Genomic DNA, 22,508 nt, shown 5'->3' on the forward strand with positions numbered 1-22,508 from the left:
GACATCAAAAGATGTCACATCACAATGCAATTTGGGGAAGACCGAATACCATCAAATATCGTTATACCGTCAGAAAAAAAGAAAAGAAAAATTCAACATGACATTTTTGCTGTATCGCCCACAGCCCTATATGTGCATAGGTCGACCGATTAAAAAACAAACGACTAGCACCACATGAAGCATAAGCAGCTGGAGACCCGTTATCAGCAGAGATTAGGGGTTAGGGGAGGGAATTTGCCAGAGGTTATTTTGCGCCACGTGTTAAAATTAACTGCAGCGTGTAACCAGTTAATTAACCTAGCGTCGCGAGGCTTCAAAAAGAGAGATGCAGTAAAAAAAGTACTTTTTTTTTTAAAGAGAAAGTAAACAAAATCTGGGAGCAGGCACAAACACATACAACAAGGAGACAAGGAGGAGAAAAGAGTAAAGTGTTCAGTTACCTTTCCCAATATTCTTTTTGGTAGCTGACGAAGAAGAGGGAATCATAGGTAATTTCAACTCAGCACGATTTGACTCAGTCAGTAGGTAGTGGGACTTATAGGCATATGAACTTAATATGGTGTCAGTAAGGTCCTGCACTAATAGCCCTACACAAGACACACAGGGAGAGACGGTAGTGAGCCGCAGTCAAACTAAAAATACCCATGATTCCACAAGAGAGAGAGAACATACACACATTGTTAGAGCACAAACAGAGAAAAAAAAAAAAAGAAGAAAAAAAAAAGAGGCTTGTCCCCGACATATACAGTATAGGGGCTGTGTACACTGCACTCGAGTCACTATTAAAATGATCTCAATTGTATCAACATGACATGAACCCTTGTCCTCTTTACACAAGTTCAAACAGTAGAGGTTGAGTGAGAGGAGTGCAGTGTAACAGCCCTTTTCATTCATAACACTAGTAATATGGTGGATATAACCAGTTACATTTCACAGCTCTGCTGTTCGGGGACCGCTATGAAAATGAAACATATAACATCATATTAATACACAGAATATCCAATACAGAATCACTGATGTTTTCACAGATGACACATTATCACTCGTGAAATGTTACTGAAGTCGTTATTGCATAGAACAAAATGGCCATATTCTGAGAATGACTGGGAAAACGTTACAATGCCCCACTAGAAGGCACTGCAATGGAGGAAGGAGACCGGGGTCCTGGGGAACGTGCCGACACGGGTTACAGCTAAGAGGAACAGATCATGGAGTTAAGTGACAAGGTGTAAAAAATAATCTGAATAAACACATGGGGAAGCATCCAGGATAACATAGGAAACAACATCCCTCCCATTCTCCTTCACTAGCTCAAGGCCACATATCCGACACAGATGAACAGTCCCCTGTAGGAGAGTAATGGCATTAGTGTGGGACTCCCACGTGCAAGGTTTCTTAGACTATGGGTCGGGACCGAAAAAGGGTTTCCGGGGCCAGTCTCTTATTTTAACATGTAGACCACTTTTATATACAGCACCTTTAATATTGAGTTTTACTTTCATGCCACCAACCATTCATTACAGTGCATAGACCACTGCACTTCCGCGTTACATTGAGCTCATGGGAGAGAGAGCGGAGGGAGAAAATGAATGAATGTGGATGGGAGCCTTGACATTAAGTGGTTGTAGCGGCTGTGGGGGTGCTGGAGACATGATCCAAATAGACTTTTATACGCCTGAGTCTCCTGAACACGGAGAGACCAATCCCAAGTCGATCTGCACTTTCTCGGCCGAGCTATAATCACTTTTTCGCACCTACTCCCCAAACTCTGCATGTGCAGATCGATCTAAGGACAATCCAGACTCCGTGGGCAATCTGTGCATGCAGAGTTCGGGGAGTAGGTGCGGAAAAGTGACTATAGCTCGACCGAGAAAGTTCAAATCAACTTGGGATTGGTCTCTCCGTGTTCAGGAGACTCAGGCGTATACAAGTCTATTGGATCATGTCTCCAGCACCCCCCACAGCCATAGCTACAACCACTTAATGTCAAGGCTCTCATCCACATTCATTCATATTCTCCCCGCGCTCTCTCTCTCTCTCCCATGATTTCAGAATACCGGAAGTGTTGCGGCGGTCTAATGCCATTTAAAAAAATATTGGAAGGAAACCACATTTGCATGAAAGTCCCAAAACCGAGAGGCCTGGGAGAACAGGAGGTATCTATATATTTAGCCGTCGCTTCCGCACCTTTGCTGGCCCGCTGCAGGTCTCTCTCCAGGCAGCAGGTGGAACAGGTGTGCTGAGGGCAGGAGAAGCTCCCGTCCGGAGCCCCGGTGGTCCCTGGGAGTTTACGGACACAGTCGTCATGGTAGTAACAGCCGCAGCCGGTCACAGAGCAGGGGGTCACCTCCCCTTCCGACGTCTTACAGCTGAAACAAGAATGAGCGCCTGGGGGAGAAAGGAGCGGGGAAGAAAAGAGAGAAACACGAGAGAGAGAGATCAGGCGTGGTAGATCAGGCAGAGCTCTAATCGTGTTAGAAAACCATTTGGCATTTGCGACGATTCGGGAGTCTCGTTTCTCACCGTTTCTACACTCCAAGCAGGTGAACTTGCCGTCGGGCAGGGAGGGCAGGCCCAGACAGTCCAGGTGAAACCGTCTACAGCAGTCCCCCTCACACACCACCAGGCCCTCTCCGTACACCTCACAGATCTACACACACACACACACACACACACACACACACACACACACACACACACACACACACACACACACACACACACACACACACACAAAGGCAGTTTAACAAGTAACCATATTACTTTTACAGAAATAGTGTAACAGTGATAAAAAAAACTAAACAAAAAGGCAGTCCCCACCTGGCACACTGTGTCTCTCCTCCCGGCATGACTGGAGTCCACTGACTGAGTGTCTGAGGCATCTGCATCGGCTGCTGCTGGACTATCTAGACTCTTCCCAAACAAACCCTGGGAGACAGAGACATAGATATTAATGCAGTTTATTTTTTCTCCTTTTTTGTCTGGATGAGAAATAAAGAATGAAATATAATTTTTCTGCATTGTTAGTGTGTATATCACGCAGGTGGGGGAAGATGTTGACTTGGTATGTCGTCATGTATTGTATTGTATCCATATGAGTGTTGTGGTCGTTTTCTCCTTCACTAGCTCAAGGCCACATATCCGACACAGATGAACAGTCCCCTGTAGGAGAGTAATGGCATTAGTGTGGGACTCCCACGTGCAAGGTTTCTTAGACTATGGGTCGGGACCGAAAAAGGGTTTCCGGGGCCAGTCTCTTATTTTAACATGTAGACCACTTTTATATACAGCACCTTTAATATTGAGTTTTACTTTCATGCCACCAACCATTCATTACAGTGCATAGACCACTGCACTTCCGCGTTACATTGAGCTCATGGGAGAGAGAGCGGAGGGAGAAAATGAATGAATGTGGATGGGAGCCTTGACATTAAGTGGTTGTAGCGGCTGTGGGGGTGCTGGAGACATGATCCAAATAGACTTTTATACGCCTGAGTCTCCTGAACACGGAGAGACCAATCCCAAGTCGATCTGCACTTTCTCGGCCGAGCTATAATCACTTTTTCGCACCTACTCCCCAAACTCTGCATGTGCAGATCGATCTAAGGACAATCCAGACTCCGTGGGCAATCTGTGCATGCAGAGTTCGGGGAGTAGGTGCGGAAAAGTGACTATAGCTCGACCGAGAAAGTTCAAATCAACTTGGGATTGGTCTCTCCGTGTTCAGGAGACTCAGGCGTATACAAGTCTATTGGATCATGTCTCCAGCACCCCCCACAGCCATAGCTACAACCACTTAATGTCAAGGCTCTCATCCACATTCATTCATATTCTCCCCGCGCTCTCTCTCTCTCTCCCATGATTTCAGAATACCGGAAGTGTTGCGGCGGTCTAATGCCATTTAAAAAAATATTGGAAGGAAACCACATTTGCATGAAAGTCCCAAAACCGAGAGGCCTGGGAGAACAGGAGGTATCTATATATTTAGCCGTCGCTTCCGCACCTTTGCTGGCCCGCTGCAGGTCTCTCTCCAGGCAGCAGGTGGAACAGGTGTGCTGAGGGCAGGAGAAGCTCCCGTCCGGAGCCCCGGTGGTCCCTGGGAGTTTACGGACACAGTCGTCATGGTAGTAACAGCCGCAGCCGGTCACAGAGCAGGGGGTCACCTCCCCTTCCGACGTCTTACAGCTGAAACAAGAATGAGCGCCTGGGGGAGAAAGGAGCGGGGAAGAAAAGAGAGAAACACGAGAGAGAGAGATCAGGCGTGGTAGATCAGGCAGAGCTCTAATCGTGTTAGAAAACCATTTGGCATTTGCGACGATTCGGGAGTCTCGTTTCTCACCGTTTCTACACTCCAAGCAGGTGAACTTGCCGTCGGGCAGGGAGGGCAGGCCCAGACAGTCCAGGTGAAACCGTCTACAGCAGTCCCCCTCACACACCACCAGGCCCTCTCCGTACACCTCACAGATCTACACACACACACACACACACACACACACACACACACACACACACACACACACACACACACACACACACACACACACACACACACACACACAAAGGCAGTTTAACAAGTAACCATATTACTTTTACAGAAATAGTGTAACAGTGATAAAAAAAACTAAACAAAAAGGCAGTCCCCACCTGGCACACTGTGTCTCTCCTCCCGGCATGACTGGAGTCCACTGACTGAGTGTCTGAGGCATCTGCATCGGCTGCTGCTGGACTATCTAGACTCTTCCCAAACAAACCCTGGGAGACAGAGACATAGATATTAATGCAGTTTATTTTTTCTCCTTTTTTGTCTGGATGAGAAATAAAGAATGAAATATAATTTTTCTGCATTGTTAGTGTGTATATCACGCAGGTGGGGGAAGATGTTGACTTGGTATGTCGTCATGTATTGTATTGTATCCATATGAGTGTTGTGGTCGTTTTCATTGTACCATTTTAAAGCTTTTTAAATGAAGAGAACATGTTCATCAAATTCATATCAAATGATATTCTTAAAAACCATAATTCTTAAAAACCTCTATTGCTTGGAAGTCTGAAAGCCCTTAGGTTTTATCTAGTTTTCTATTCCATGATTTCTTTTGCTCCAAAGTGTAACAAATGCATACATTCTCTATCATTAAGGGATACTATTCAAGTATCTGCTGCAGTCAAAAGAAAAACAAATAAAAAGTGATAAATTGCAATAACAATAAAGGGAAGCACTTTATGTAATATAAAACATCAAGAATGACATTATCATAATATTGGCCCAAGTATTGTGACAGTATTATATCAGGAGCTCTCTGCAAATTCCCACCTCTAGTGTGTGTGTGTGTGTGTGTGTGTGTGTGTGCGCGCATGTCCAGCCAACCTGGGGGTCATTAAGGCCTCTGGAGTCCGAGTCAGATGTGTCTCGGTATTGAGACGAGGCCATCTCTACGTCTGTAGAGGCTCTACTGCGCTTCTTCAGGGGCTTGCAGGCATCAGAGATCTCACTGGCCCCTGATGATCACACAGGCACAGAGCAAAATGATACACACAGCTCAGATATACAGGAGTGCCACTGTAGAGAGCGAGGGGCTCTTGGTCGTGATTGAAAGGAAAAAAGGTTCCCGTACCTTTCTGTGAGCCCGTCCTCAGCGCCGTCTCGGGAGCCGCCTCGGCCTGTGATTGAGTTAAAAGGTTGGGTTAGGTTAGGAATACCGTACTTTTTGGACTATAAGCCGCGGCTTTTCCCCCCATTTCGACCCTGTGGCTTATATAACGGTGCGGCTTATATGTGACTCGACGTGACCAAACCCGAAAATGTAAAAATCTAAATATTGGTTTTTTTGACTGCATTGAAATGTTATTAATCTGTTCCCTTATTTGCTAAACTTAATACAACTTGTAAATGAGTTAATTCTTGTTATTTGTCTGACAGTATTGTGTCCCAATGCTAATTACATATGGTAATTAAACATTAAAACACCTGCGGCTTATAGTCCAGTGCGGCTTATATATGTACACATCATTCAATTTAGCTGCTGCGGCTTATAGTCAGGTGCGGCTTATAGTGCGAAAAGTACGGTAGTTGTTTCACAAATAAGGAGTGTGTAGTCCATTCCAATATTCATAATTCATATGTAATAGGAAGGCAGACAGGTAAACAGGGGGTGGAGGCACAGGATTAAGGGTTCTTCAGATGTGATCTGTGATCATGTCAGATGTGATCCTAGGCCAGCAGGGTTCCAGAGGAGGGGGTCTGAAATCACAACTACTGTACACCGCCTCTGGTTAGAGGGTGTTTCCATTCAGGTGAGAGGTAGTAGGTGGTCAGTCTGAGCAGAGTTTAGACTGAAGTGTTAGGACTGGTACCTGCTCCTTCTTGGTTTTCTTCTTAGGGACGGGGTCACTGCCTCTCTCCGACTCAGACCTGCTCCTCACCGAACGCCTCTGCTGTTTCCTCTCCTGAGAACCTGAAAACGAGTGTGCATGTCAAACATGAAGTTACACACCTTTCTAACGATATTCTTCAACTCCTTCAAATCAGCAAACATTCAACAGCCAAACATACATTACAGGACGGTACTATTGGCAAACGACTAGGATCACGTGGGAACCTCGTGGAATCGAAAATCACTCCCCCATCCTCTGCGTTTTCTGGAGGTACCTTTTCGAGGGAGGAATTCTTACCGATGTGTCGTGACATTGAGATTGACTGTTATGATGCATACAATGTATAACCTTTCTGGTGGCAGACATATCAAGATGGCACCTCAGAAGAATTCTAAACACCACTAAGCTCACTGCCTAAAGCAAAAAATTAAGTAATACTATTATAAGTTTAGATGCAAAGCACTTCACAGACCAGCAATCAATCGATCACTCACTCAGTCACTCATGGTTAGCCACTCTGCCCTTAGTGGCAGCTCAAAGGGATGACACTGTAAGAGCAGTCCAATCCATTCAACAATGCTCCACATCCATGTGTGTCCTTGTTCAATTGACCTATCTCAAGCCCTGCAGTCTTTTCTTGATTCTCCAATCACAACTGTTGCTTCCCTCGGAATCGTGATTAAATGTAATTTGTCAATTATAAATCATTACAAAAGGTCAATTATGAATCAACAAAATCATTAAGAGGTATGTGCAGCCTGCAACGTCTTGGGATGCTAAAAGGAAGCAACTGTTTCTCTTCAAAATGTACTGCAAAGCCAGTTTTGCTACTAAAAAACAGCAATGTGCATTTGGTTAGTATTATCAGGCGACCTCAGTCTGAGAAAACACAGCAGGCAAATTGTGCTGGATTTTTTTCTTGAACTTTTATTGATCTTTTAAGATTTAAACTCAAATTAAGCCCATTCTTAATTTCAACTAAACTAATACACATTAATCCATTGAAAGAGAGTTTCACGTTGTTATTCACATAGAATCAAAAGTAAATACATACACAAAATTAAGGGGAAAAAAAGAAAGAATTAATACATAATAAAGGCTCTAGCAGTTTTTTCAGGACAATTGGAAAAAGAGTAATCCCATGATTAATATTTCATAATTGTTTTTCAGCCATGTTTCTCCTGTTATGGCATCAATGTTTTTTTCAGTTGGTAGCCAACAGTCTTTTGGCACACATACATGCAATGGTAATAATCATTTTTTTCTTTTCTTTTTACATTCATCACATGAATCTTGGTCAAGGTCGTTCATCTTTAAATTACATTATGGGAGAGGGCCACTTGACCCATCTCAAGACTGCCCTCTTTTCTCAATCCTCCAATCACAACTGTTAGGGGAAGGGAAGCAACGGTTGTGATTAGAGGATCAAGAAAAGAGGGCGGGCTTGAGATATGTCGCTTGACTCACCAGGTCGCGTGTATCACTTCCGCAACGGATTTAGTCGGATTTCGGTTTCCGGGTTCGCCTGATTGGCCGCGACAGCCACGTGACACGCGTGGCACGCCCCCGCGGCAGCGTTGCCGCTGCGAATCAGTCAGAGCAATATTGTCGCGCCATCTTCTGAGTGCAGACGCACTGCTGTTTAACACTTTGAGTGCCACTCACGAGATATCTCGGGTTTTTAATAGTGACGTTGAATGCCACTCACGAGATTTCTCGGATTTTTTTCTTTTTTAGCGATCTGAAAAATTATTGCATCACCCGAGTATAGCCGAGCGGCGCCGGCGATCACTGTGGAAAAAAGCGCCCCCTGTCGTCTCCCAGATGACATAAGTGATTTTGGAATGGACTCAATGAAAATGAATGGGGAAAGAAATCCGGTACTCCACATTTTCCAGTCCACTGATCCAGCCGGGGTTACCACAGTTCATTCTGGAACCTCAGATCCCCGCTGATCATGGAGTTCTACAGTATCGCGTTGGATCCATACACGTATCGATTTTTTCGAATGGTGATCAGGAATTGGAATATACCAGTTGGATACCATCTGATGTCAGGTAAGGACTCTATGTTATCAGTGTTAGGATAATCAGAGTAAGTTTGATGAAGATATAGGCTGTTTTGTGAAATGTCTTCTTTCGGTTTCACTGTAAAAGTCAGAGAGGAAATCAACGAGGCGATTATCCGTGCGCGGCCGTAATGTGCTTGCGTGCACGTATAATATTGATCATCTAGCGTTTATTTGAAAACGATTCATAAAAAGGCCGACGAATATCAACGTTGTGGAATATTCCAATAAAAGACTTTCATTTAGATAGATTTTCATAGAATGCTCCAGAATGAGCTGTTTTTTATATCAAAACGGGGGCTTTTCTAACTGCTCTGAAATGGAAACGACGCGATAAAAGAACAATCTGCCTTGACAGCACTGACTGGAAAATAGTCTTTGATAATGCGATGGGCAGATTAGACACATAGCCATAATTTAAAACATAGATTAGGCGATATTAACGTTAACATTGGCGCCGATGGTGGCATTCAGCCGGTAAAAAGGAAAACCAGGCGTGGCGCTCAAAGTGTTAATCACTTTTCCCACTTCAATGACAGAGCTGCTGTTTAATGCTCACTTTTCCCACTTCAATGACAGAGCTGCTGTTTAATGCTCACTTTTCCCACTTCAATGACAGAGCTGCTGTTTAATAATATTGTCGCGTTGTGGAAAGCAGGATACGCGAGCGTAGATTTCAGTGTGTATCATTTAATCATTTATCATTTAACATTTGAAAGGCATACATTGTTGTCATACAGAAGTACAGAATACTTTTATCCAAAATCTCTGGAGCGCGCCAGTAAGAAGCATTTGCACTGCAACTCGTACACCTTACATTTCTGCTTTGCACTATAGCGTATTGTATATTAGTACATTGCATAGTATATTGTATGGTACTGGTATATTATCTTGTCTAGCACAGTCTCTAACAGTAACAGTAAGAAGCATTTTGGATAAAAGTATTCTGTACTTCTGTATGACAACAATGTATGCCTGTCAAATGTTAAATGATAAATGATTAAATGATACACACTGAAATCTACGCTCTCTCATCCTGCTTTCCACAACGCGACAATATTATTAAACAGCAGCTCTGTCATTGAAGTGGGAAAAGTGAGCATTAAACAGCAGCTCTGTCATTGAAGTGGGAAAAGTGAGCATTAAACAGCAGCTCTGTCATTGAAGTGGGAAAAGTGATTAAACAGCAGCGCGTCTGCACTCAGAAGATGGTGCGACAATATTGCTCTGACTGATTCGCGCGTGTCACGTGGCCGTCAGACTAAATCCGTTGCGGAAGTGATACACGCCACCAGGTCAGCTAATTGGCGAGTCAAGTGGCTGCCAGTGCTCGTCTCTACATTTCGTAGCCGCAATTCTGCAGACCCCTCTCTGATTGGTTGAGCGCATTTCTGCAGACCCCTCTCTGATTGGCCGAGCGCGCGCATGTGCATGAGCCGCGACAAGCTCCTCTAGCCAGGAGTCAAAACTCCGTTAAGCTCCAGAGAGAGAGGCTGAAAACCCACAGTTCTTGCCCGACGGATGGGAGCCGAATCCCGGATCCGAGTTTTCTGATGAATAGCCCCAAAACATGGAGGTCGCGAACGCAATTTATACGCATGGAAGTATTGATTACGCCATAACGAATCATTAAAAAAATATACCGTTAACTGGAATATGTTGTGTGTGCCTTTACACATATGTTGGATAGGCTTATGTAATTGGTTTGTCATTAAAAACCAATAATAATCGCTCGCCGGCTTCGCTGACCAGAGCTCTCTCAGATTCAAAGTTTTAATTGCAGCCTGGAACATACATGTTTCGGAACCAATGTGTAACTAGACAGTTACAATATAACATTTATATTAATTAACCCAGTTAATGCCTTAAGAGAAAGAGTCTGGTGGTCAATTGCTACGGAAATGTTGTGTCTTACTAATAATAACTAATTCCTTGGTCAATAGAAGTCTCTGTGATACTTTCTGAATATGATTTGGGAACATCAAATGGGCAGGCCGCGAAATAACATAACGTTACAATGTACAGTTTCTGACAGCTGGCTGTGTTGTGAAATGTGCATAACGTTATGAATAAACCGCGAAGTCACGCGAAATAACATTATACGCGATTGATATGACAACATTACATCCGCCTTTTACTGCGTGACGAGCTAAACCAATCAGAGAGGGGCTTCGCTCAACCAATCAGAGAGGGGTCTGCAGAAATGGAGTTCAACCAATCAGAGAGGGGTCTGCAGAAATGCGGCTACGAAATGTAGAGACGCCTGCCAGTGCACCTCTAATGAGCCATCGGGGTTTTTGTTCACAGACTGATCGACAGAGCTGAGTGAGTTTGTATTCCGTGCTTTAGTTGTTTTGAGTAAAAAATAAAATAAATAAAAAGCCTTGTGTCTTTGCCTCCTGCTTGTACCACTGCCACATTCAAGTCTGAGGGAATAGACTTTATAATAAGATGATTTTAGGAAATTCCATAATTTCCAGATCATAGAATAGAATGTCCGCTCTCGTATTGTGCCAGCATATGTGTGAGCTATTCGGACACATTAGTTTAAACTTTCTCTGTGTTATGTATATTCTATGTAAGTATATTCTATGTACATCTCTGTGTTATGTATATTCTATGTACATATTTTCTATGTATATTTTAAGTAAGTATATTCTATATATTCTTTTCCTTTTTTTTTACACCTTATGCAATAGTACCCCAAATTTTACTCCCAAGCCTCAGAGTTAAGTTTCTCCCAGATCATTTTCCCCAAACAGCAGGACAGATAAATAAACTATTAATCATTTTTATATATTTGATTAGCTGTGTTTTTGTTGGATTCAGAGATTTTCTTAGTTTCTTTTCCACTTCAGTCATTCTTCTGAGCTTTTTCCCGCCTATCAATTTCAAAACTTGGGATCTCAACTGCAAGTAGAGAAGAAAACAAGTAGAGAAGAAAACCTTTGTTAGAAATCTTCAATTTCACTTTCAATTCTTGAAAAAGAGCACAGATCCTCTCAGTTGAAAAGGTTTGATATCTCTGCCCAAACATTTGGATTCACAATATTTAAAAGGTCTGCCATTATTCAGAATTCCACCATTGTGCTATATTTGAACATTTGGCGAGTATAAACCAAAAACCTTAAATGATTGGAGAGTATGAGCTAGTTGATGGGAAGCGAATACATTTACCCCAATAGTTGGGGTTATAACATAGACCTTCAAAGGTTGAAGAACAATTAGTACTACTGTTGACCATTTATTTTTCTATAGTTTCCCATGAAGTTGAATCCAGTGGGATTGAATTATATGCCCACTTTAACAGACATGATGCAAAGTAGTATCTAAATGTATTCCTATTTATAGATTATTTCTTATAGTCATGAATAGTGTTGGAATGTATGGAGCCATGTTTTCTTCAGGAATTCTTTACTTTACAAATTACAGACATGGCAGATTCACATGAGATTTAAAGTCGCAAACAATTATCAATCACTGGGTAAAACTAGTCCCGTTCTTCGTCCACGTATGTATTCCTTACCAGGTGGACTGCTGGGGGGGGAACCAGGAGAGGAGGTCTGCTGCGTTCTTCCCTCTTCACTCCTACGACTGGCAGGGGAACCTCTCCTCTCCTCTGCGTCGTCTTCCCCTTCATCCCCCTCTTCCTCTTCCTCTTCCTCTGGGCTGGCCTCGGGTTTAGCTCCACAGTCCTGCTAGAAAACACACCAACACTCATCAGAACTTTAGCACCATCAGCTCCTAGTCCGCTGGTGTTCTCACTTCCATCAAGCACCCGTCTGTCTCCCTCACACACATGTCTGTCCATCAAGCACCCGTCTGTCTCCCTCACACACATGTCTGTCCATCAAGCACCCGTCTGTCTCCCTCACACACATGTCTGTCCATCAAGCACCCGTCTGTCTCCCTCGCACACATCATGTCTGTCCATCAAGCACCCATCTGTCTCCCTGGCACACACCATGTCTGTCCACCAAGCACCCGTCTGTCTCCCTCACACACACCACGTCTGTCCATCAAGCACCCGTCTGTCTCCCTCACACACACCACGTCTGTCCATCAAGCACCCATCTGTCTCCCTGGCACACACCATGTCTGTCCATCAAGCACCCGTCTGTCTCCCTGGCACACACCATGTCTGTCCATCAAGCACCTGTCTGTCTCCCTCACACACACCATGTCTGTCCATCAAGAACCGGTCTGTCTCCCTCACACACACCATGTCTGTCCATCAAGCACCTGTCTGTCTCCCTCACACACACCATGTCTGTCCATCAAGCACCTGTCTGTCTCCCTCACACACACCATGTCTGTCCATCAAGCACCCGTCTGTCTCCCTCGCACACACCATGTCTGTCCATCAAGCACCCATCTGTCTCCCTTGCACACACCATGTCTGTCCATCAAGCACCCGTCTGTCTCCCTCGCACACACCATGTCTGTCCATCAAGCACCCATCTGTCTCCCTCACACACACCATGTCTGTCCATCAAGCACCCGTCTGTCTCCCTCGCACACACCATGTCTGTCCATCAAGCACCCATCTGTCTCCCTTGCACACACCATGGCTGTCCTCAACTAAATAAATGTTTAGTCAACAACTAATAGCTATTAGTTGATTAATCTAATGTACAAATCTGGAAATGTGTAGTTTCCCCACATGCAGTCATGCAGAACCACCTCTTTAAATCTAGTGCTTAACATACATGTGCTTATCATATTTCAGGAGAAACATTCAGCATGGAAACAAAAAACATACAAAAAGATGTAAAATCAACTGAAAGGAGTTGATTTATCTACTTTGCACTTCAAACCCCAACTAATTTATATATTCAAAGTTACAATACTTCTCAAGCTGATTTGAGAAAACACACAAAGGTCCAAGGTCTCAAACCAAGCTCACTGTCCTCTCCTGAACAAAACCAAGGCAGACGGACTAGAACACCACCACAGGATGGTGGAAGTAGACAATATATCTAATGTTCTCCAGAAATTATAGAACCAATATTCTTGTTAGACAGCAACAACTCTCATCATTGCCTCAAAGGATGCACGATAATTATCGGGCAGATAATTATCGGGCCGATATCAGCAATTATGACGTCATCCCGATAAACCCGATAACGTTATTGATAGCTCCGATAATATATAATACATTTTTTGGTTAAAAGAAATCCGGTGTGGGTGGATTTGGATGAAGGGCGCTTGTTTTTATTATAGCCTCCTCCCGTTTTGCCAGTACTGTGGTACGATTGATAGCGTGTGGTTTAGGAACAGGGAGTTTTTCACAAATCCAGCGCTCCCTTTCTTGGCTGTGACGTGGTCACGTTACATTCGGAGGCAGACAGTCGATCTGCCAATTACGTCCCACCGCTTGCACCCACCTCTTCTTCTTACCACCAATCAGAAGCTCTCGTTCGTTTATTTACCTCCGGATTGTCAGCCATTATTCTACTCTGAGCTCAGGCTAATAACGTTATCTCCCCGCCAGCCACATTGACAAGTACCAGCACGCTTATACATTACTGGCAAATGTCTTGTTGCACTTGTGGCAACGAGCGTCGTCAGCATCGACTTTAGTAAAATAGACCCAGACTTTTGAACGTTTCGTTCTGTCCGCCATGATGTGAGCAGAGCTGTCTGTACTCGGCAGCACCCGTGTGTGTGTGTGTGTGTGAGTGAGTGTGTGTGAGCACAGCCCGCTCCTCGCGCAGGCAGAGACAAAAAAAATTATAATACAATAAATATCGGTTATCAATATCGGTTATCGGCTTGAGGAGCATAAAGTTATCGGTATCGGTGTCAAAAAATCAATATCGTGCATCCATTGCAATATTTGATGGTGATGTATTACAATTCCAGTCCTATATTATGTCCTTTGAGCCATAGGGTCTAAAACTGATAGTAACAGAGATGGGCTGCATTTCCCCAAGCAGTACACTAGAGGGACAGGCACAAGACCTTGTGAGAAGCTGCCAACTCATGAATGAAGATAAGAACATTTTGGGTAATGAGGACCAAGTTGCCAGTGCGTACATTGAGAATAATAATAATAATTACTTGCATTTATATAGCACTTTTCTAGACACTCAAAAGCGCTTTACAATGTAGGGTGGAAATGGCCTCCTTCACCACCACTGGTAGCACCCAACCTTGGGCTACGGAGGCTCAATGGCTACCATACACTGGCACCCGGCACACATCACACTACACAATGGCTGAACGGCTCAGGAGACAGGGATTGATATCAGCCAATTAAGGGGAAGGGATGATTAGGTGGCCTTGATGTCAGAGACCTGATTGGGAATTTGGCCAGGAACGGAATGAGAGATGGCACTCTCATGGCCTAACATCAAGTCAGAGGATCCCAAGGTATTACAGTACATGGCATGGAGGAAATGCACTTACATTGAAATTAACCTTGCCTCAAATATGAAAGCAATCATCACAAAACGTTCATATAAAATGCAGAAGATCGAGACATGAAATCGAATAGACTTATCTCAAACCCGCCCTCTTTTCTTGATCCTTCAATCACAACGGTTGCTTCCAAAGTGAGTTGTGATTGGAGGATCAAGAAAAGAGCGTGTGGTTTGAGATAGGTCAATTGTGTTCTATCTCATGGCCTCACAGCAGTAGACGTCTCAGGACTTGCCAAAGAACATTTCATTCCTGTACCAAAAGCAGGAGGACTTGACCAATATGGTCTTACTTGGATGAAAGTGCATACCGGTATTCCATCAATGCCATAGATGTGAATGAAATGTTGATCAGGCAATATAATGATGATTTCAACGAGATAGCAGAAGATGTCAATAGAAGATAAAAGATTTGTTGAAATTGCAAATGAGTCAATAGTACTGGAAAATGGCCATTACAGTCTAGACTTACCTATTAAAAATACAGTGTTGTGGAAAGGTTGTTTAACACAGCAGGAGACGATATTTCCAATTGTAACAAATAGGTAATTTATTTAAGAAAAGAAGTTCTTTAACAGCAAGAGCTATGGGTCAAAGAGGATCACCACAGCTTGAACAAAAAACACTCTGTCCTGGATCCCTTTGCCTGTCCCTAAATCCCCTCTCAGTCCTGCCCCCCCATGACAGATATGATGACGTATCACATCATGTCAGATCTGACATGACGTACATTAAGATGATACGTAGATTTAACATCGGAGAGAGAACATGAAGAGAGATAAGCAAGATATGATATCCACACACGATATGATGTAGAGAGTGAGATGTGTGTGTGTGTGTGTGTGTGTGTGTGTGTGTATGTGTGTGTGTGTCTGTGTGTGCGTGCGTCTGCGTACAGACGTATGTGTATTGTATGTGTGTATTATGTCACAGGGAATGTGTGTGTGTGTGTGTGTGTCGGTGTGTATATCTGTGCGACTGTGTGTGTCTGTGTACGTGTGTGTCCGTGTGTCTGTGTGTGTGTGCTGTGCCTGTGTGAAAGAGAGAAAATAACAAGATATGAAAGCACACAATGTACGAGATTACCAGCACACAACATGCCGTACTGAAATATCCATCTGTTCTAAATTGTTTTAAGAACGTCAGCCAGACCGTCTTTCAGCACTGCTAGTTGACCTATATTAAACTAGTCCACCTCATACACATTTTCCCCAACATTCCCCCATTTGGGGCTATCCCTAGTCCCACCCAAATCATATAACCAAGAAAATGTGAACGTCTAACTAAACAAGAAACCTTACTTCATTCACTGGACCCCTAACGGACCAACAAAGGCTGACTACCGTTCTCACAATAAACACAAAACCGCTCAAAACAAGAGTAATAATAAAACATCAAAAAAAAAAAAAAAAAAAATACCCCAATTTATAATCCTAACCTGACAGACAAATCCCCCCAACCTCCACCGCTTACCAAATGAGCCACAGTTCCGGCCGGAAACCGCGACTCTCATCAGGGAAAGGAGAAGTTGACCGTCAGAACTAAACATAGAACATCCCTCCCAAAAAAAATGACATTGTCTCTTCCATAACATTGAGTCCCAGTGTCCATCGCTCAGCCCCCCTTCCATGCCCACGCCATAGTCTCCTCACCGCATTGCCAAAAGTCACATTTTGCCAATACAGCAACCACCACGCCACACCTCCAGTCCTCGTAGAAGCATGTCCCCATGCCTGGACGGGAGGCGCTGGTACCGACCTCACCACGTGTCCCCCCCATCTTCGACGGGAGGTGCCCATCTTGCCCACTGCGTTAGCCCCCCCCTTTGTCCCTCCAGTCCCCAGAACCGATCCCCAGACCACTTCTTCTCAATGCTTCCTCAGGCTCAGAACCGACACTCTGCCGATGCCCCTTCCCATTCCGGTTTGACCAGGACCACAAGTAAAATAAACAAAAAATAATAAAAAAATAAAAAACAATGCAATGATTTTCAATGGTTGCAATCTCTATGCCGAAGGATCATTAGAAAATCAGACTAAAATTCCTAGTTAAAGGAATAAACCAACAAAACTGCACTCAGACCATCCCAGACCAAGGAAAGAACCAACAAAAAGAAAATGTCCCTACCTCACCATACCCCTAATCCTCTATCCCCTCGTCTCCCTCTAAGGCAGCATAAAGCTGAGGATATGGCCCGATTTGTGGCTCAATCTCTTTCTGTCCCACCATCAGCATTTGGCTCGTTACGTGTGAAGTTACCAGCCTACCCAAGAGAGGCATACCACAACAGAAAAGGAGAACCAATATCAACCCTGCCACCCCGATGGATATCCCCGTCTGCATCACTATGCTTCCCCACTGTCCCAATCTTTCCAACACCCCACTCCCCCACCATTCTTCATTCCGGCCAGAATTCCCCCTCAACTCCTCCCTCAAATCCTTCAGCTTAGCCATGGCCTCGGAGAACTTTCCCCCTGGCCCCACATTCGTCGGAATGAATGTGCAGCAGTACTGTCCAAACATGGAACAGACTCCACCCTTCTCCGCCATTAACCAGTTCAGAGCCTGTCTATTCTGCCACGCCACCGTACTGGTCGCGTGCATCTGGTCCCCCATTGCATCCAACGCCTCCTCGGTGTAATTGAGATACCGCTGCTGATTGTAAAACAAATAGTTGATCCACCCGGTGTTCTTATTGACCGATATCCATGGCAGAATAGACTCAAACCCTGCCGCAATCTCATTCTTAGCCATGAACTCGGCTGGAATGCCCCTTGGCTGTCCTATGCTGTCCAGATACACCCTTGGGTCTGCCTTGTAGCTACGCTTCGTTCGAGAGATAGGAGACTCAGAAGGTCCTTCCGTCACTGATAATGGTAGGACCACCATTGGCATGATCGCCTGAACCCGGGCACATCTACCTGACCAATCTAAAGGAAGTGTATTCCTCAACCTCCTACCGCCGCAGAGCCAGTATTGGTCCGCCAGTGCCATATCCTGGACATGAAAAGGGCAAGCTACAGGCCGTGGGTTGGTGTCCACTCCCTTTAACACGACCCCGTGTCCACACTTTCCTTCTTTCGTACAGTTAGTCGTGATGCTCCAAATAGTAGTGCACCGCCCCTCTGCCACCTCCCCTACATCCCGGGTCCCCTCCTTTTGCAAGCACTCGAAATCCTTGGTCAGCCATAGTTTGACACCTCTGGGTATTGGCAACCCCGTCGCTACCCCCTGCACACGTACATCCAATTTCCTACAACGTTCCCGCATAGTGACATCCTTGAAATCCGTGACGTTTCCTGCCGCCTTAAAACGACTAGAGCCGAGAAACCCCAAACACTCTGCCTCGCACCAAGGGCGACTATTATGGGGCCCCTCCCATGCCTCTGCGTCCCTGTCACACTGAGCCCAACTGAACTTCGTGCCCTTCACCAGCAGCCTATCCGGACGTGCCTTGGAGCAGACATAACAATCCTCTATCTGATTCTGCGCGCTCGTGTACTGGACCCACTTAAACCACTCATTCCCTAAAGCCGCCCTATACATCGGGTCAGCCTCCGGGTCTTCCTCGTCATAGTCATAGTCGCCCCCATCTTGTTCCCCGGAAGGAAGCAAACCCCTCAACCTGGCCCAGAGTGAGCCCACTGAGTCCCTCAACGTTCCGGCTGTCCTCTGGAACATATCCTGTCCCCCCACCTCTTCCGACTCAGTGTCCTTGACCTCCCTTTTTCCCCTCACCCCTGTCCCCTGTGATTGGTTCGGGACAGGCTCAACTCTCCTATCTACCCCCACAACCCGATGCTCGTTAGTATAATGGTAAGTATCCCCGCCTGTAACGGGGGAATGGTCAAAATCAAAAACATGCCCTTGCGGTCCTACGGGAAACACCCCGTTTGGTTGTAGTCTTATCTTCTCCCCCCCTTCCTCGATGGAGGGAAGAGGGGGCGCCTGATTCTGAGCCTGGTCATGAAAGCCTGCTGGTACTTGAGCCTGAGCGGGACCCCGTGGGACTCCTACCCACTCAAACCCGTCATCCTCAAGGACGGGTCGACCGTGACGGTTCTTAATGACGTCGTTGTGCCCGGCCGACCGTCCGCACACTGCTGCCAACATCTGCGGGAGCATCAGCAGGCACTGCACCTTCCAGTTGCCGTCTCGGACCCTCCATGTCGGGTTCTGCATAACTGCGATCGATTGTATCCCCCAAGAGATCGCCGCTGGCCTTTATGCAGTGATTGAAGTGGAACCAGGTCGCTGATCCTTTGACTTGGACTGCCGTTCCAGTCGATCGGATCACCTCGTACGGGCCCTCTCTCCGGGGTGATGACCACTTTCTCTTGTGGACCTTTACGAAGACCAAGTCCCCAGGGATCAGTCTCGGTTTGGTGGCTTCCTTCTCCGCCTCCTTTTCCCCCTTTCTCTCCTTTCTCTGCTCCTGTCGAAACACAGCTTCATGTATTTTAGTCACTTGCTGAAGATATTTTTTCAGATCTTGCTCAAAAATATCTAATGCCGGGCCCCTAGCCAGGTGTCTAAATGGCGGTGCTGGCATGCTGCGGCCTGTAAGCATTTCATGCGGTGTTAGCTGTGTTTGGCGGTTTACGCTGCTTCTAATAGCCATCAGAGCAAGTGGCAAAGCATCAATCCAGTTAAGCTTAGTTTGCATACAGATTTTCAACAGTTTGTTTTTAATGACCAGATTGGCCCTTTCCACCTTCCCCTGCGACCCGGGACTATAGACACAGGAAAGGCGCTGTCTTATACCTAATTTCTGCATCAGCCCTTTAACCACCTTGTCGATGAACTCGCGGCCATTATCGCTTTGTAATATCGTGGGAATTCCAAATCTCGGAATGACCTCGCGACACAGGAACTTGATCACTGTGTCCGCGTTCTTGTGTTTAGATGGAATGGCCTCAATCCAGCGACTAAAGCAGTCCTCTACTACCAGGAGGTATCGTTTGCCCTGCACTGGCGTTATCATGTCTGTATAGTCCATAATCAGATGTCTGAATGGTCCCTCAGGGAGGGGTGTGTAAGCCGCCACTGTCGGTACTCCTTTGCGCACATTGCCCTGTAAGCATGTTAAACACCTGGCTAGTGTAACGTCAATTTGTGCCTGAAGCTTTGGGGACCAAAATCCCATTTTCGTGATTCGTTTCAGGGTCTCTGCTCTTCCACAGTGATCAACACCATGAGCCTCAGGTATCACTAAGGACAGAAGATCGATGGAGGCGACTATCAAACCGTTATGACTCCTCCACAGACCATCTGCCCCCCTTACAGCCCCCCTCTCCGTCCACGACTGTTTCTCGGCCTGCGTGGCTGAGTCCTGAAGATCACTCAAATTATCCTCAGTTACCTCAGTCGTCAGTTCGGCCGCAAACATCAGAACAGCCGTGGACGGCACCGCAGCCGCCGCCTTCGCGGCCTCGTCCGCCGCGTTGTTTCCCGTCGTCACAAAGGACAGGTCTTTTCTGTGTGCCTGGCACTTTACGATAGCAATGCTTTTGGGCAACTTTACAGCCTGAATAAGCGCCACAACCTGCTTGTGGTGAAGGATCGGTGAGCCGTCCGATTTCTTAAAGCCTCTTGCCTTCCAAATGGCCGCGAATAGGTGGCATACGCCATGCGCATACGCAGAGTCTGTAAAGATGTTAACCGTGCGATCTTTAGCTATTATGCATGCTTCTGTTAGTGCTATTAGTTCTGCAAGCTGGGCCGAACATGGTTGCATGCATTGTCCGGCCTTTCTTGTTAGTGTTTCTCCGTTAGGTTTGCACTGTACGACGGCGTATCCTGACCTTAAATTTTCCCCCTCCCGATAGCAGGACCCATCCACAAAAAGTGAGAGTTCTGCTATCGCGAGCGGGTCGACTCCCAAATCAGGACGGAGTTTCACGAAAGCCTGTACCTCCACCTCACACTCATGCGGTTGACCCTCGCTCGGGAGTGGTACCAGATCCGCCGGGTTACTGCCGTGGCATGTTTTTATCGTAACGTCCGAGTACTGCAGGAGCCTCATGTAAGCCTGTTGCCGTTGGCTGGTCAGAACAAATTTGCCTCTTTCAATCAAGTTTGCCAATTTGTGATGTGTCCAAATGCAAATGTCATATCCCATTGTCACGGCCGTTGCCTTCTCATACATCAAATGTGCTGCGGCCAGGGCCTGATAACAAGGTGGCAGACCCTGCTCTACCGGCGAAAGAGCTCTAGAGTAATATGCTATCGGTTGTTTTTTCCCACTCCCCCCCTGTGTTTGAGTCAGGACAGCTGTCGCATGCTGCGCTCTATGTGAGACGAATAGGTGGAAACACTTCTCATAATCCGGCAGCGCCAGGGCAGGGGCCTGTAACAACAGCCGCTTAATGTTTATGAACGCGTCCTCCCCCTCCTCGGTCCATGTCAAGGGAGCGCGAAGCTTGTCTGTACCCGCCTCTTTTATCATCATCCTCAACGGCGCTGTCGCTATCGTATAGTCCTCCACCCACTCAGAGCTGTACCCAGTCATCCCTAAAAACGTCATCATCTGTCGGACCGTCAATGGCCTAGGTGCCTTGGATACAGCTTCGAGCTGCGTGGGTGAGATGCTTTTTATGCCCTTTTGAATGACGCGAGACAAGTACTCAACTTTTGGCTGGCAGTACTGCAGTTTTGAACGGGATGCCTTGTGGCCTCCCACGGCTAATCCACTCAAAACTTTGATGGAGTCCTCATGGCACTGCTGACGTGTATCCGAGCAGATTAGAATGTCATCTGCATACAGTAAAACCGTGCTGAGTAGTGTGTCGCACACTCCTTGCAAGTCTTCCTTGAGCGCCTTCGAGAAGTAATGCGGCGAGTGCGCGAACCCTTGTGGCAACCGGGTGTAAGAGTATTGTTTCCCCCTGTGGGTAAAAGCAAACAGATACTGAGACTCTTTTTCCAATGGAACACTGAAGAATGCCTGCGTGAGATCAATGACCGTATAGTACTGCGAGCTACTCGGGATGTTTGTCAGGAGGGTGTGTGGATTAGCGACTTCCGCCTCTGGTCCAGACACCACGTCGTTCACCGCCCTCAAATCGTGTACCAGTCTGTACCTAGCCCTGTCCGCCTTTAGCACTGGGTGGATAGGTGTATTACATCTGGATTTGAAAGGGACGAGCACTCCCCCCTTTAACAGTCCCTCAATCTGATGTGATATAGCTTCCTCCGACTCTGGCTTCATTGTATACTGTCTGATAAAGGGTGGTCTACAACCCTTCTTTAACCTGACCTTCACTGGCTGTGCCGACAATATTAGACCCACATCTGTGTCGTGTTTTGACCACAACCGTTCCGGGGTGCGCGCCAACATGTCCTGTTCCAGCAAAGCATCCGCCTCTGGAATAACGCAAGGGTCTCCTGGTAATCTGATTACTTGCGGTTTTGCCAAAACTGAAAAGGAAATCATTATTTTTATGAAACTCCCATCTGCGCTGTTCCAAATTAGCGGAGATTCCGTGGAGACCCACCTTTGAGTCTCGGATTCCTGTATCATTGAACCTAGATGTTCGGATTCGTAACCAGGATTTATTCTCAGAGTGATGTGTGGGGCGGCGTCTCTTAGTCTATGTTGTTCCCGTAGATACTTACCCGTGTTAACCCTCAACGCCGCGCCCTGT

The 22,508-nt window shown here is 45.9% G+C and overlaps 1 protein-coding gene across 1 annotated transcript in view; it reads right to left on the minus strand.

The window, feature by feature from the left end:
• Positions 1–1,127: 1,127 nt before the first annotated feature.
• LOC311222726 (histone-lysine N-methyltransferase NSD3-like) overlaps positions 1,128–22,508 on the minus strand; it is a gene marked incomplete at both ends in the record, with an annotated part of 60,791 nt that continues 39,410 nt past the window's right edge. The window contains 8 exons of the mRNA XM_084307336.1: positions 1,128–1,192; positions 2,188–2,388; positions 2,524–2,650; positions 4,645–4,752; positions 5,366–5,496; positions 5,613–5,658; positions 6,352–6,452; positions 11,967–12,135. Of these exons, the coding sequence (XP_084163462.1) occupies positions 1,128–1,192; positions 2,188–2,388; positions 2,524–2,650; positions 4,645–4,752; positions 5,366–5,496; positions 5,613–5,658; positions 6,352–6,452; positions 11,967–12,135 (948 nt within the window). The remainder of the gene's footprint in view (positions 1,193–2,187; positions 2,389–2,523; positions 2,651–4,644; positions 4,753–5,365; positions 5,497–5,612; positions 5,659–6,351; positions 6,453–11,966; positions 12,136–22,508) is intronic.

Source organism: Notolepis coatsorum (genome assembly GCF_963971535.1).
Source record: "Notolepis coatsorum genome assembly, chromosome: 1".
Taxonomy (NCBI): Eukaryota; Metazoa; Chordata; class Actinopteri; order Aulopiformes; family Paralepididae; genus Notolepis; species Notolepis coatsorum.